General features: G+C 36.4%; 1 protein-coding gene across 3 annotated transcripts in view; it reads left to right on the top strand.

The window, feature by feature from the left end:
• PDS5B (PDS5 cohesin associated factor B) overlaps window positions 1–14,556 on the top strand; it is a 178,935-nt gene that overhangs the window by 120,721 nt on the left and 43,658 nt on the right. For all 3 annotated transcript variants that reach the window (XM_055542385.1, XM_055542384.1, XM_055542386.1), the window contains exon 20: window positions 11,913–12,036. In XM_055542385.1, the coding sequence (XP_055398360.1) occupies window positions 11,913–12,036 (124 nt within the window). The remainder of the gene's footprint in view (window positions 1–11,912; window positions 12,037–14,556) is intronic.

Below are 14,556 nucleotides of genomic sequence, written 5' to 3'. Positions count from 1 at the left end.
TGCTAATCTAGAGGGAGGAGTTTGAGGTATGGGCAGGCTTTGAAAGAAATGTAGTTCAGTCACCCAGTCCTGTCCAACTCTTTGCAACCCCGTGGACTGCAGCACGCCAGGCCTCCCTGTCCCTCAGTTCAGTCACTCAGTCGTGTCCGACTCTTTGTGGCCTCATGGACTGCAGCATGCCAGACCTCCCTGTCCATCGCCAATTCCCACAGTTTACCCAAACTCATCTCCATTGAGTCAGTGATGCCATCCAACCATCTCATCCTCTGTCGTCCCCCTCTCCTCCTGCCTTCAGTTTTTCCCAACAATCAGGGTCTTTTCCAGTGAGTCAGCTCTTCGCATCAGGTGGCCAAAGGATTGGAGTTTAAGCTTCAACATCTGTCCTTCCAATGAATACCCAGGATTGATCTCCTTTAGGATGGACTGGTTGGATCTCCTTGTAGTCCAAAGGACTCTCAAGAGTCTTCTCCAGCACCACAGTTCAAAAGCATCAGTTCTTTGGCGTTCAGCTTTCTTTATAGTCCAGCTCTCACATCTACATAACTACTGGAAAAACCATAGCTTTGACTAGATGGACCTTTGTTGGCAAGGTAATGTCTCTGCTTTTTAATATGCTGTCTAGGTTGGTCATAACTTTCCTTCCAAGGAGCAAGCATCTTTTAATTACGTGTCTACAGTCACCATCTGCAGTGATTTTGGAGCCCAAGAAAATAAAGTCTGCCACTGTTTTCACTTTTTCCCCATTTATGTGCCATAAAGTGATGGAACTGGATGCCATGATCTTAGTTTTCCAAATGTTGAGCTTCAAGCAACTTTTTTACACTCCCCTTTTACTTTCATCAAGAGGCTCTTTAGTTCTTCTTCGCTTTCTGCCATAAGGCTGGTGTCATCTGCATATCTGAGGTTATTGAATTTCTCCCGGCAGTCTTGATTCTAGCTTGTGCTTCATCCAGCCTAGTGTTTCTCATAATGTACTCTAGATATAAATTAAATAAGCAAGGTGACAATATACAGCCTTGATGCACTCTTTTTCCTATTTGGAAACAGTCTGTTGTTCCATGTCCAGTTCTGACTCTCGCTTCCTGACCTGCATACAGATTTCTCAAGAGGCAGGTCAAGTGGTCTGGTATTCCCTCTCTTTCAGAATTTTCCATAGTTTATTGTGATCCACACAGTCAAAGGTCTTGGCATAGTCAGTAAAGCAGAAATAGATGTTTTTTTTGGAAATCCCTTGTTTTTTCGATGATCCAGCAGATGTTGGCAATTTGATCTCTGGTTCCTCTGCCTTTTCCTAAATCAGCTTGAACATCAGGAAGTTCACAGTTTATGTATTGCTGAAGCCTGGCTTGATGACTTTTGAGCATTACTTTACTAGCGAATGAGATGAGTGCAATTGTGCAGTAGTTTGAGCATTCTTTGGTATTGCCTTTCTTTGGGATTGGAATGAAAACTGACCTTTTCCAGTCCTGTGGCCACTGCTTAGTTTTCCAAATTTGCTGGCATATTGAGTGCAGCACTTTCACAGCATCATCTTGCAGGATTTGGAATAGCTCAACTGGAATTCCATCACCTCCACTAGCTTTGTTCGTAGTGATGCTTTCTAAGGCCCACTTGACTTCACATTCCAGGATGTCTGGCTCTAGGTCAGTGATCACACCATCGTGATTCTCTGGGTCATGAAGCTCTTTTTTGTACAGTTCTTCTGCATATTCTTGCCACCTCTTCTTAATATCTTCTGCTTCTGTTAGGTCTATACCATATCTGTCCTTTATCAAGCCCATCTTTGCATGAAATGTTCCCTTGGTATCTCTAATTTTCTTGAAGAGATCTCTAGGCCTTCCCATTCTATTGTTTTCCTCTGTTACTTTGCACTGATCACTGAGGAGGGCTTTCTTATCTCTCCTTGCTATTCTCTGGAACTCTGCATTCAAATGGGTATATCTTTCCTTTTCTCCTTTGCTTTTGGCTTCTTTTCTTTTCACAGCTATTTGTAAGGGTTCCTCAGACAGCCATTTTGCTTTTTTGCATTTCTTTTTCTTGGGGAGGGTCTTGTTCCCTGGCTCCTGTACATTGTCACAAACCTCCATCCATAGTTCCATCAGGCATTCTGTCGATCAGATCTAGTCCCTTAAATCTATTTCTCACTTCCATTGTATAATAATAAGGGATTTGATTTAGGTCATACCTGAATGGTCTAGTGATTTTCCTACTGTCTTCAGTTTAAGTCTGAATTTGGCAATAAGGAGTTCATGATCTGAGCCACAGTCAGCTCCCGGTCTTGTTTTTGCTGACTGACCTTCTGCATCTTTGGTTGCAAAGAGTGTAATCAATATGATTTTGGTTTTGACCATCTGGTGATGTCCATGTGTAGAGTCTTCTCTTGTGTTGTTGGAAGAGGGTGTTTGCTATGATTTGTCCCTTACCACCTCCCAAAACTTGCCCAGGTTCATGTCCATTGTATCAGTGATGCAGTCGGGGAACCTTATTTTTCTGTAGCAGAACTAAAGGAAAAACTTTGTGGTTTTTTTCTCTGGGTTTAATAGGCGTAAAGCTTTTGGGTGAGGTAAGGCCTAGAGTTGTGAATCAAATGTCTTATTACCGACTTTACAGGAAAAGAAAAAAGTAAGTGCTGACCTATTAAACTAAAATGATGGTGAATTACAGGTTCCATTTTGTCTCAGTAAGTCTCTCAGGAATCTGGCTCACCCGAGAATAGTTAGATGTGCCAACACTGAGGGTCCCCTATAGCATAGGATACAGTCATAGTCCAAGTAAAGCTGGTTCTCAATTGGAGGAGCTTAAGCAGACTTGGAGGAGAAATTAAACAGAAATAAAGGACTCACTACCTTTATTCCCACCTTCCTTCTCCATGCTACTTATCCACTTGATTAAGCAAGTGTAGTTTCAGTTGGGAGTTCTGCTGTTAATTTTTTGAAAGAAGTGTCCAGTGTTTAGTCATCAGGGAGACACCATCTACATTTTTGTTTAAATGGCAGAGCCAAAGAGAATTTCTTTTATTTAAAGATGAATTAATAGAATACAGATAAATAGACAAACATGGATCCTTTGAGGATATTTTAGTGTTCAAAAGATAGGTGATTAACACTAGGAAGAATGAAATTTTTGTTGGATAAAAGAGAATTTTAGACATATCTTCTAAGCTGCCAAGAAAATTAAGCAGCAAATGACATCTGGGAAAAAAGGAACAAAAATAATATAGCGTAAAAAAAGAAATGACAGCACTAAGGATAAAGAGGAGCAGGGACATATTTCTGTTATAGAATGAAATTTATTATAAACAGCAAGGAGGAGGGTAAACAGTATTGAAAATGTAATCAGGAAGGTTTCTGTTGAACTTAAGGAAACTGCATAGAACATGGGTATAGTGGGCAAAGAAATAAATGCAGTTAAAGAGAATTGCAGATGATGGAAAGTCATGATTGGTTTCTGTGGAGAAGACAACAGTATAATGGAAAGTGGACAATTTTTTAAAATAATAGTAATGAATAATAATAATAATGAATGAAAACATGAATCTGGAAATGAAGAGTACTCATGTTTTAGGAAGGTATTGATAGCTTACTGTGAATGGTGTCGGATTTGTGATCTCCAAAGAAGACTATTTAACTTCGGTACCAGGGACCAGGCTTGATCACTCAAGAGCTTCTGTGCAGCAGAGTTGTATTAAAGTGAAAAAGGACAGAGAAAGCTTCTGACATATTCATCAGAAGGGGGACAGAGAGTGCCCCCCCTCAATAGTCTTACCAAGGCCTCATATACTTTTCTCAGATCCACTCCCACAACATATATCTTAAATTAGCAAGATTAGAACTAACAGTAGAAAGGTCTTAAGAGACCCACTGCCATAACATACACATCTCAAGGTAACAAGAAAAGTCAGAAGGTTCCTGTTAAGAAGGACAAACTATTCTCAGGCAAGATACATTGTTATATTGAGTGAGACAAAGCAGTGTAGGAAAAAGTTTCTCCTTTTCTTCTTATTGAAAGCCCTAGAACCCTTTCTCCTTCTCAAGCCCTAGAACCCTTTCTCCTTCTCGAGGGCTCTGGACCTCTTCCTCACTGATAGTCCTGGACTCCTTATCAACCTATCTCAGGATTAGCTCTCTCAATATCCTAATGATATATACTGAATTTTCAGAGATTATGGAAGTGATTTCATACACATCAAGGGGAAAAAAAAAAAAGGTAAATCCTGTACAGCAGAATAGTAATGGGGCTGACATTTCTTTTCAACCACGTAAGATTTCCACAGTTAATGGTTCAACAGTTATGAAGTTTTGATCAGAAAATGAATGTAACTAAAGTTTTTCCTAATTAGCTAAGTTGTGCTAAGGGCAAATGAAGGATTTTCTTTAGAATTCAAGGATTTAGAAAATGTGTTATCCCCTTTTTATGAGGTCACTCTACCAAGTTGTGTGCCCTTTTCCCTTTGTATTCACTTTTGCTTATGCCCTTAAATCAAACTTTTTGTTTTCTTATTTGCATATCTGATTGCCTTTTCTCATCATTTTAATTTCAGTATTCAAGTTTTAGGTGTGGCTATATCTATGTTTTAGAGATTTGAAAATCTGAATTTTTTAAGGGTGATGTAAATAAATTGGCTCAGGAAGAAGGAAGGGGGAAAAAGTCCTAATAGGCTATAATTATAAAAGAATTTCAGAAAATTACCCTCTAATAATAATAAGGGCCAATAAAAGTTATGTTAAAGGGGGTATTTCAAATATATATATATAATATATATATATAAACCACGTAGAAATTCTAAATCTTTTTAATTGTTCCAGGCATGAGGGGGAAAGGAAAGCATTTAGATATAAAGCCAAGGTAACTAGTAGGAATGCTAAAACCTGATAAAAGATACCCCTCCAAAAGAAAACTGAGACAAATTTTATTGATACTGATGAAAATTGAATGCAAAAAGAGAATTTACTATAGTAAAGCAAGAATACACTATGGCCAAATGTTGGTTAATTCCAGGAATACAAAAAGGGTTACTATTAGAAGAAAACTCGATGTTCATGTTATAATTCATTATATAAATGAGTAAAAGGGAGAGGCCGCACAATAGATCTTTTTTACAGATGCTGAAAGAGCTTCCAATAAAAAGGAAAATCAGTTTACTTATAGTTAAACCCAACAAAACAGGGTTTTAATGCCTTCATACTTCTCAAACCAGTGAAAGTGAAGTCGCTCAGTCTTGTCTGAGCGGCCCCATGGACTGTAGCCTACCAAGCTCCTCCGTCCATGGAATTTTCCAGGCAAGAGTACTGAAGTGGGTTGCCGTTTCCTTCTCCAAATATCTCAAACCAGTATCTATGGTAATATGGTAATACACAAGCATTTCCAGTAAAATCAGGAGCAGGATGAGAAAATACACTAACTCTGCCATAATTTAACATTGTTTTGAAAGCGTTAGCCAATATAATTACATAAGAAAATAAAATTAAAAGGTGCATTTGTTAGAAAAGAGGAAGCAAAGTTATCATATTTCTAAGAGAAAAATCCAAGAGAATCAGCTGCAGAACTACTAGAAACAAGATGGCCGTATGAGTGTCTAGAAATCCAAGGCTCTCTTTGCTGCTGCTACTGCTAAGTCGCTTCAGTCATGTCTGACTCTGTGTGACCCCATAGACGGCAGCCCACCAGGCTCCCCTGTCCCTGGGATTCTCCAGGCAAGAACACTGGAGTGGGTTGCCATTTCCCTCTCCAATGCATGAAAGTGAAAAGTGAAAGTGAAGTTGCTGGGTCGTGTCCAACTCTTAGCGACCCCATGGACTGCAGCCTTCCAGGCTCCTCCGTCCATGGGATTTTCCAGGCAAGAGTACTGGAGTGGCGTGCCATTGCCTTCTCTGATATAAAGGCTCCCTTTATATCCCACTAATAATCATTCAGAAAATATAGGAGTAAAAAAATCAGAAGATTTAAAAGTCAAGTGTATGAGAAATTAACAACCCTGTACTATCGTTTTAGTAGTGAGGAGTATAATATTTAACAAAGAAATTAGTCAGGAAAACTTAAATCACTGAATAAGTAACTGGCAAGCAGTTTTAAAAAGAAAAAATAATGTAGACTACACTTGATTTTACATATATTCTGGATGAGCCAGAGATTCTTTATTTAATAATCTAAGATTTTATTTAAAAACTTTTAAATCTATGATGATTATATATATATAAAATGAATTAGTAAAAGTGTTAGTAACCAGTTCTTTTTTTTCTTTTTAATTTTATTATTGAAGGATAATTGCTTTACAGAATTTTGTTGTTTTCTGTCGAACCTCAACATGAATCAGCCATAGATATACATATATCATCTCCCTTTTGAACCTTCCTCCCGTCTGCCTCCCCATCCCACCCCTCTAGGTTGATACAGAGCCTCTGCTTGACTTTCCTGAGCCATACAGCAAATTCCTGTTGGCTATCTATTTTACATATGGTAATGTAAGTTTCCATGTTACTCTTTCCATACATTTCACCCTCTCCTCCCCTCTCCCCATGTCCATTAGTCTATTCTCTACGTCTTGTTTCTCCATTGCTGCCCTGTAAATAAATTCTTCAGTACCATTTTTCTAGATTCCGTACATATGTGTTAGAATACAATATTTATCTTTCTCTTTCTGGCTCACTTCACTCTGTGTAATAAGCTCTAGGTTCATCCACCTCATCAGAACTGACTCAAATGTGTTTCTTTTTATGGCTGAGTAATATGCCATTGTGTATATTTACCACAACTTCTTTATCTGTTCATCTGTTGATGGGCATCTAGGTTGCTTCCATGTTCTAGCTATTGCAAATAGTGCTGCAATGAACAATGGGATACATGTGTCTTTTTCAGTTTTCATTTCCTCAGGCTAATATGCCTAGAAGTGCGATTGCTGGGTAATATGATGGTTTTTTAAGCAGTCTCCATACCATCTTCCACGGTGACTGTCAATTTACATTCCCACCAACAGTGCAAGAGTGTTTGCTTTTCTCCACACCCTCTCCAGCATTTATTGTTTGTAGACTTTTTGATGATGGCCATTCTGACCAGTGTGAGCTGATATATCATTGTAGTTTTGATTTGCATTTCTCTAATAATGAGCGATGTTGAGCATCTTTTCATGTGTTTGTTAACCATCTGTATCTCTTCTTTGGAGAAATGTATGTTTAGGTCTTTCTCTCACTTTTTGATTGGGTTGTTTGTTTTTCTGACAGTTGTATGAGCTGCTCATATATTTTAGAAATTAATCCTTTGTCAGTTGTTTCATTTGCTATTATTTTCTCCCATTCTGAGGCTTATCTTTTCACTTTGCTTATAGTTTCCTTTGCTGTGGAAAAGCTTTTAAATTTAATCAGGTCCCACTTGTTTGCTTTTGTTTTTATTTCCGTTACTCTAGGAGGTGGGTCATAGAGGATCGTGCTTTGATTTATGTCATCGAGTGTTCTGCCTATGTTTTCCCTCTAAGAGTTTTATAGTTTCTGGTCTTAGGTTTAGGTCTTCCATCCATTTTGAGTTTATCTTTGTGTATGGTGTTAGGAAGTGTTCTAATTTCATTCTTTTACCTGTAGCTGTCCAGTTTTCCCAGCACCATTTATTGAAGGGACTGTCTTTGCCCCAATGTATAGTCTTGCCTCCTTTGTCAAAAATAAGGTACCCATAGATGCGTGAGTTTATTTCTGGGCTTTCTGTCTTGTTCCATTGGTCTATATTTCTGTCTGTGTGCCAGTACCATACTGTCTTGATGACTGTAGCTTTGTAGTATAATCTGAAGTCAGGAAAGTTGATTCCTCCAGCTCCATTCTTCTTTTGCAAGACTGCTCTGGCTATTTGGGTCTTTTGTGTTTCCATATGAATTGTGAAATTTTTTGTTCTAGTTCTGTGAAAACTGCCATTGGTAATTTGATAGGGATCACACTGAATCTGTAGATTGCATTTGGTAGTATAGTCATTTTCACAATATTGATTCTTTCTACTCAGAAGCATGGAATATCTCTCGATCTGTTTATGTCGTCTTTGATTTCTTTCACTAGCTTCTTAACAATTTTCTGTGTACAGTTCTTTTGTCTCCTTAGGTAGTTTATTCCTAGATACTTAATTCTTTTGTTGCAATGGTGAATGGGATTGATTCCTTAAATTCTCTTTCTGATTTTTCATTGTTAGTATGTAGAAATGCAAGTGATTTCTGTGTATTAATTTTGTTTCCTACAATTTTGCTAAATTCACCGATTTGCTCTAGTAATTTTCTGATATTATCTTTAGGGTTTTCTTTGTATTATGTCATCTGCAAACAGTGAGAGGTTTACTTCTTTTCCAATGTGGATTCTTTTTATTTCTTTTTCTTCTCTGATTGCTGTAGCTAAGACTTCCAGAACTATGTTGAATAATAATGGTGAAAGTGGAAGTGGGCACTCTTGTCTTGTTCCCGATGTTAGGGGGAATGCTTTCAGTTTTTCACCATTGAGAATAATGTTGGCTGTAGGCTTATCATACATGGCCTTTACTATGTTGAGGTAGGTTCCTTCTATGTCCATTTTTTGAAGAGTTTTAATCATAAATGGGTGCTGAATTTTGTCAAAGGCTTTTTCTGCATCTATTGAGATTATCATATGGTTTTTATCATTTAATTCGTTAATATGGTGTATCACATAGATTGATTTGCATATATTGAAGAACCCTTGCATTCCTGGCATAAAACCAACTTGATCATGGTGTATGAGCTTTTTGATGTGTTGCTGAATTCTGTTTGCTAAAATTTTGTTGAAGATTTTTGCATGTGAGTTCATCAGTGATATTGGCCTGTAGATTTTTTTATGTGTGTTGTCTTTGTCTGGTTTTGGTATTGGGGTGATGGTTGCTTTGTAGAATGAGTATGAAAGTGTTCCTTTCTTTAAATTTTTTGAAAGAGTTTTAGAATGCAAGGTGTTAGCTCTTCTCTAAATGTTTGATAGAATTCTCCTGTGAAGCCATCTGGTTTTGGGCTTTTGATTTTCGGGAGATTTTTGATCACAGCTTCAATTTCAGTGCTTGTGATTGGGCGGTTCATAATTTTGATTTCTTCCTGGTTCAGTCTTGGAAGATTGATCTTTTCTAAGAATCTGTTTCTTTCAATTTATCCATTTTATTGCCATGCTGCTGCTGCTAAGTCGTTTCAGTTGTGTCCGACCCTGTGCGACCCCATAGACAGCAGCCCACCAGGCTCCCCCATCTCTGGGATTCTCCAGGCAAGAATACTGGAGTGGGTTGCCATTTCCTTCTCCAATGCATGAAAGTGAAAAGTGAAAGTAAAGTCGCTCAGTCGTGTCTGACTCTTAGGGACCCCATGGACTGCAGCCTACTAGGGTCCTCCGTCCATGGAATTTTCCAGGCAAGAGTACTGGAGTGGGGTGCCATTGCCATATAGTTGTTCATAATAGTCTCTTATCATCCTTTGTATTTCTGCATTGTTTCTTGTAACCGCTCGTTTTTCATTGGTAATTTTGTTGATTTGATTCTTCTCTTTTTTTCTTGAGTCTGGTGAAGGGTTTGTCAATTTTGTTTATCTTCTCAAAAACCAACTTTTAGTGTTATTAATCTGTAGTATTGTTTCTTTGATTTCTTTTTCATTTATTTCTGCTCTGATCTTTATGATTTCTTTCCTTCTACTAATTTTTTTTTTTTTTTTGTTGTTGTTGTTCTTTTTTTCCCAGTTGTTTTAAGTGTAAAGTTAGGTTGTGTATTTAGATGTTTTTCTTGTTTCTTGAGGTAGAATTATATTGCTATAAACTTCCCTCTTAGAATTGCTTTTGCTGCATCCCATAGGTTTTGTATTGTCGTGTTTTCATTGTCATTTGTTTCTAGAAATTTCTTCATTTCCCTTTTGATTTCTTCAATAACCTGTTGGTTATTTAGAAATGTGTTGTTTAATCTCCATGTGTTTATGTTTCTTACAGTTTTTTTCCTTGTAATTGATACCTAGTCTCATAGTGTTGTGATCAGAGAAGATGCTTGATACGATTTCAGTTTTCTTAAATTTACTGAGTTTTGATTTGTGACCCAAGATGTGGTCTATCCTGGAAAATGTTCCATGTGCACTTGAGAAGAAGGTGTGTTCTTGTGTTTGAATGAAATGTCCTGAAGATAACAATGAGATCTATCTCATCTAATGTATCATTTAAGACTTGTGTTTCCTTATTAGTTTTCTGTCTTGATGAGCTGTCCATTGGTGTGAGTGGGGTGTTAAAGTCTCCAGCTATTATTGTGTTACTGTCAATTTCTCCTTTTATGTCTGTTAGTGTTTGTCTTGTGTATTGAGGTGCTCCTGTGTTGGGTGCATAGATATTTACAATTGTTATGTCTTCCTCTTGGATTGATTCCTTGATCATTATGTAGTGTCCTTCCTTATCTCTTGTAAAATTCTTTATTTTAAGGTCTATTTTGTCTGGTATGAGGATTGCTACTCCAGCTTTCTTTTGCTTCCCGTTTGCATGGAATATATTTTTCTATTCTCTCACTTTCAATCTATATGTGTCTTGAGGTCTAAAGTGGGTATCTTGTAGACAGCATATATATGGGTCTTATTTTTTATCCATTCAGCCAGTCTGTGTCTCCTTGTTGGAGCGTTTAATCCATTTACATTTAATTATTGATACATATGTTCTTATTGCCATTTTCTTAATTGTTTGGGGTTGGTTTTGTAGATCTTTTTTCTTCTCTTGTATTTCTTGACTATATAAGTCCCTTTAACATTTGTTGTAAAACTGGTTTGGTGGTACTGAAGAACTTTTGGTGGTTTTGAAGAGCTTTCTACTGTTATGTCCAACCCATTTTTCTGTGATACTGTTGGTATTTTCATTATCTGTTTGTAGGTGTTTACACTTTATGGATATTTATCATTTCTCTGTAAAAAGAAATACAACATTTCCCTTCAATTGGTCACTTGTCTTTTTATTATATTTTACTGTTATCTGTTCTGCAACTGCTATTATTATAATGAATTATTTATCTCTGATTGTTTTTTAAACTGGAGCAGTGAGTTGGGCAAGGAGAATTCAGAAGTTACTTCCACTGTGAAATAAATATAAAATAGTTGAACTAAGAGAGCCTGCCTTATTCAGGACTTATCAAGTTTGTATATAATGAAGTGATATGATACATCAATGTTCTTCCAGGTAGCTAGATGACCCATTCCCTGCCTCTTTGATAACTGTGGTCAAGTGTTGCTTTACTAGAGTGATCTTCTGTAGGCACCACATGTAAAATTGTAACACTGTCACAAACTTAAGCCTGTTCCCTATTGCTATCCTCTTTTTCTTCTCTCACCCTTTATAGGAGTTACCACAATTTAACATAACAGATGTTTTGCTAACTTAATGTGTTATCATTTGTCTTATCCCTAATATGCTGGTAGAATGAATGCACCAATTTGGGACTTTAAATAATGTCTGGCATTATAGCAAGTACTCAGTTTGTATTGGTTAAATGATCAAATTTCCCTTCATATAGATTGTTTGGGGATAGATTAAAAGATGAACTGAAAGAGGAATAGACTTGAGAAAGAAGGAGCAAGTTAAGTCCCATTATGGTGGTCTTAGGTGTAAGGTAGCAAAAGCTTAGCTAAAGTAATAGCAATGATAATAAAATAGAAAAGGCTAATGGAAATGACATTAAAAAGAAGAAATGGATTACCATTCTTGTTTGTATTTATAACTAATAAATAAAAAGGAAAAATTATTTGTATTTGTATTATATTTTAATATAGATGTTTATAAAGCAAAATTATAAATGATTGAAAATGAGTGAGTAGATGCTGTGACTTTTGTTTCTTTTGTTCTTACAAAACATTACTTTAAAAATACAAGCATTAAAGTATCTAGTGGAAGTCATAATGATTTTTCTGGTTTATTGTTTTTCTGTAATTTTTTTTTTTTTAGAGCTTTGCTTCCTGTTTTACATCACAAGTCTAAAAAAGGACCCCCCCGTCAAGCCAAATACGCTATTCATTGTATCCATGCAATATTTTCTAGTAAAGAAACCCAGTTTGCACAGATATTTGAGGTAAAAAGAAAAAATTTTTTTTGTTTCATGTTATTGTTAAAAAAATATGAATGAGTTTACAGAATGTTCACGTTTGGAGATGTATCATTTTGTAATTTTCCAAATTTGAATCAGTATAATCAATATTAATGATTGGTTAAAATTTGAAAATATCTGATGATTCAGCTTTTTAGTGCTAGCTCTTTAGAAATCAAGCAGTTGTATAATAGTTTTGAAGTCACTTTATACATTTAGTATGAGGAAACTTTTTTCATCCATAAGTAATTACATATAAAATCATAGTTACTCATAGTAGGTAATAGGTGATTATTCTATCAGTTTACAGATTTTGGAAGTTAGATTTCTATATATGAAATACTACTGAAGTGTGTGGGGTTTTATACATGAATAATAATTTATAATTAAGGTTAAATAAATTTGTACTTTAATGACTGACCTAATTTCATATTAGATTAAAATGTGCCTTTTCCTTTGCAGGGCATATGATCCGCACCCAAAGATCCTTGATAGTTGGTGCTCTCCAAAACACCCACTGCAGTTTAGGTCCATGCCAGATATTTTGGACAGGACCAAGTATCAAGGACCTTTTGGTGTGGTCCAAATGTCTCTTGGGATGTTTTGGGCAGGACCAAATATGAACAAATACCAAGGACCTTTGTGTGTAGACCAAATGTCTTATTGGGTGTATTGGGACAGGACCAAATACCTACTGACTGTCTTTTCAGCATGTATTTTATTTTTTCTGTACTTTGAATTACCAGTACCCTTTCTAAGTATGGCAATTTCACTATAAGCTATTATAATCTAGTTTTAGCCTTCTTACTGCAAATAGAAGCTAAACAGAAAATTTATAAAAATCTTGTGGTTATAGTCTAGGAGCTTTGAATGAAGTCAAAACAATTTGGAAATTATGCTGAAACTAACCCACCATAAATACACCGACTTGCTGTCTATTTTAGAAGTATTTATGCTAATTTTGTCATATTTTCATGATTTATATTAAAGGCAGAGTAAAGGAGGAAGAAAAGTTTTCTGTATCTATTAAACAGCATCTTTGCTATAGATACGCAATCATAATATAATTTAAAAATTGAGGTGGAGGTATATTCTATAGTTTTTAATTTTTTAATAAGAGAATGACTTCAGTGGACTCATGTTGATTTCTAGAAGGCTTTTTTTTTTCTTGAATAATCTTTTTGTTCCCTCCAATGATGATGAGGAGGAAAATGCTGATTAGCTTGACTTTATTGGTTACTTTTAATTTTAATATCTGTAACTTCATCTTTACAAGAACCTACCTGGTAATCCTTCTCCTATAACATAGAAGATTGGCTGGCTTTCTGAGAAAAGGTTTCACAGACACATCTAACCTTTAGCAGATTACTGTTAACCTAGAGCTGCTGCTGCAGCTGCTGCTAAGTCGCTTCAGTCGTATCCGACTCTGTGTGACCCCATAGACGGCAGCCCACCAGGCTCCCATCCCTGGGATTCTCCAGGCAAGAACACTGGAGTGGGTTGCCATTTCCTTCTCCAGTGAGTGAAAGTGAAAAGTGAAAGTGAAGTCACTCAGTTGTGTCCAACTTAGCGACCCCATGGACTGCAGCCCACCAGGCTCCTCAGTCCATGGGATTTTTCCAGGCAAGAGTACTGGAGTGGGTTGCCATTGCCTTCTCTGATTAATCCAGAGACTGATTATTAATTTCGGTTTTTCAGAAATGATTTTAATATCTTATTGTGGAAAATTGTCTTACAATATAATACATGAATTGGAAAAAAGTATACTATCAGTTATCTCTTTCTCATGTAAACAAGTTATCACTTAGATGTGCAATAGAGGTATTGAGGGAGTCATTGAGAACAGCAAGAAGTACTGTCATTACTTTTGATTAAGTGAAGCTTTTCATATTGCCCCAATGTGTTGGAAAAGAACAGTTTTGTGTTGTTTTTTCAAGCCTAGAATGCTTGGTGTTCAGTATAGGGGGATACCTACACCTTTATCTCAACCCCATTTCCCCAGCTACCCAGTTTCTTTTCTCAGAGGCAGCCAGTGTTGCCAGTTTCTAATGTACTTTTCAGGAGCTATTTTATTCGTATACAAGTAGTATAAAAATACACAAAACACATCTTTTGTCCCCTTCTCCCTCTCTCATGCCAATGATAGTGTGCTATAGCCACTCTTCTTATCTTATTTTAAAAATTGAGCAATATGTTTTAGGTATCAACTTATGTGAGTAAATAAGCAGTCTCCTTCTGTTATAGCAAAATTATTATTAAAATAATATTTTTATTTTACTATAAGATTAATAAAATAGTTTTATTAGTTATAATACTTAATGTTTGATGTTATAAAAATCCACAAAAACGCTTGTAACTATCCATAATGAAAGCTTATTTTTTGCTTGTGATAAAAGTCCATTTGGGTGTTTTGATTGCATTCTATTCAGTGTTTTAACCGTGCAGACCCTTTTTGACTAGTGGCTTCTCTTTCCTGGTGGCTCACACGGTAAAGCATCTGTCTGT

This window comes from Bubalus kerabau, chromosome 12 (genome assembly GCF_029407905.1).
Source record: "Bubalus kerabau isolate K-KA32 ecotype Philippines breed swamp buffalo chromosome 12, PCC_UOA_SB_1v2, whole genome shotgun sequence".
Classification (NCBI taxonomy): Eukaryota; Metazoa; Chordata; class Mammalia; order Artiodactyla; family Bovidae; genus Bubalus; species Bubalus kerabau.
Note: the sequence above shows the minus strand (reverse complement) of the source record. Positions and strands in the feature narration are given on the sequence as shown.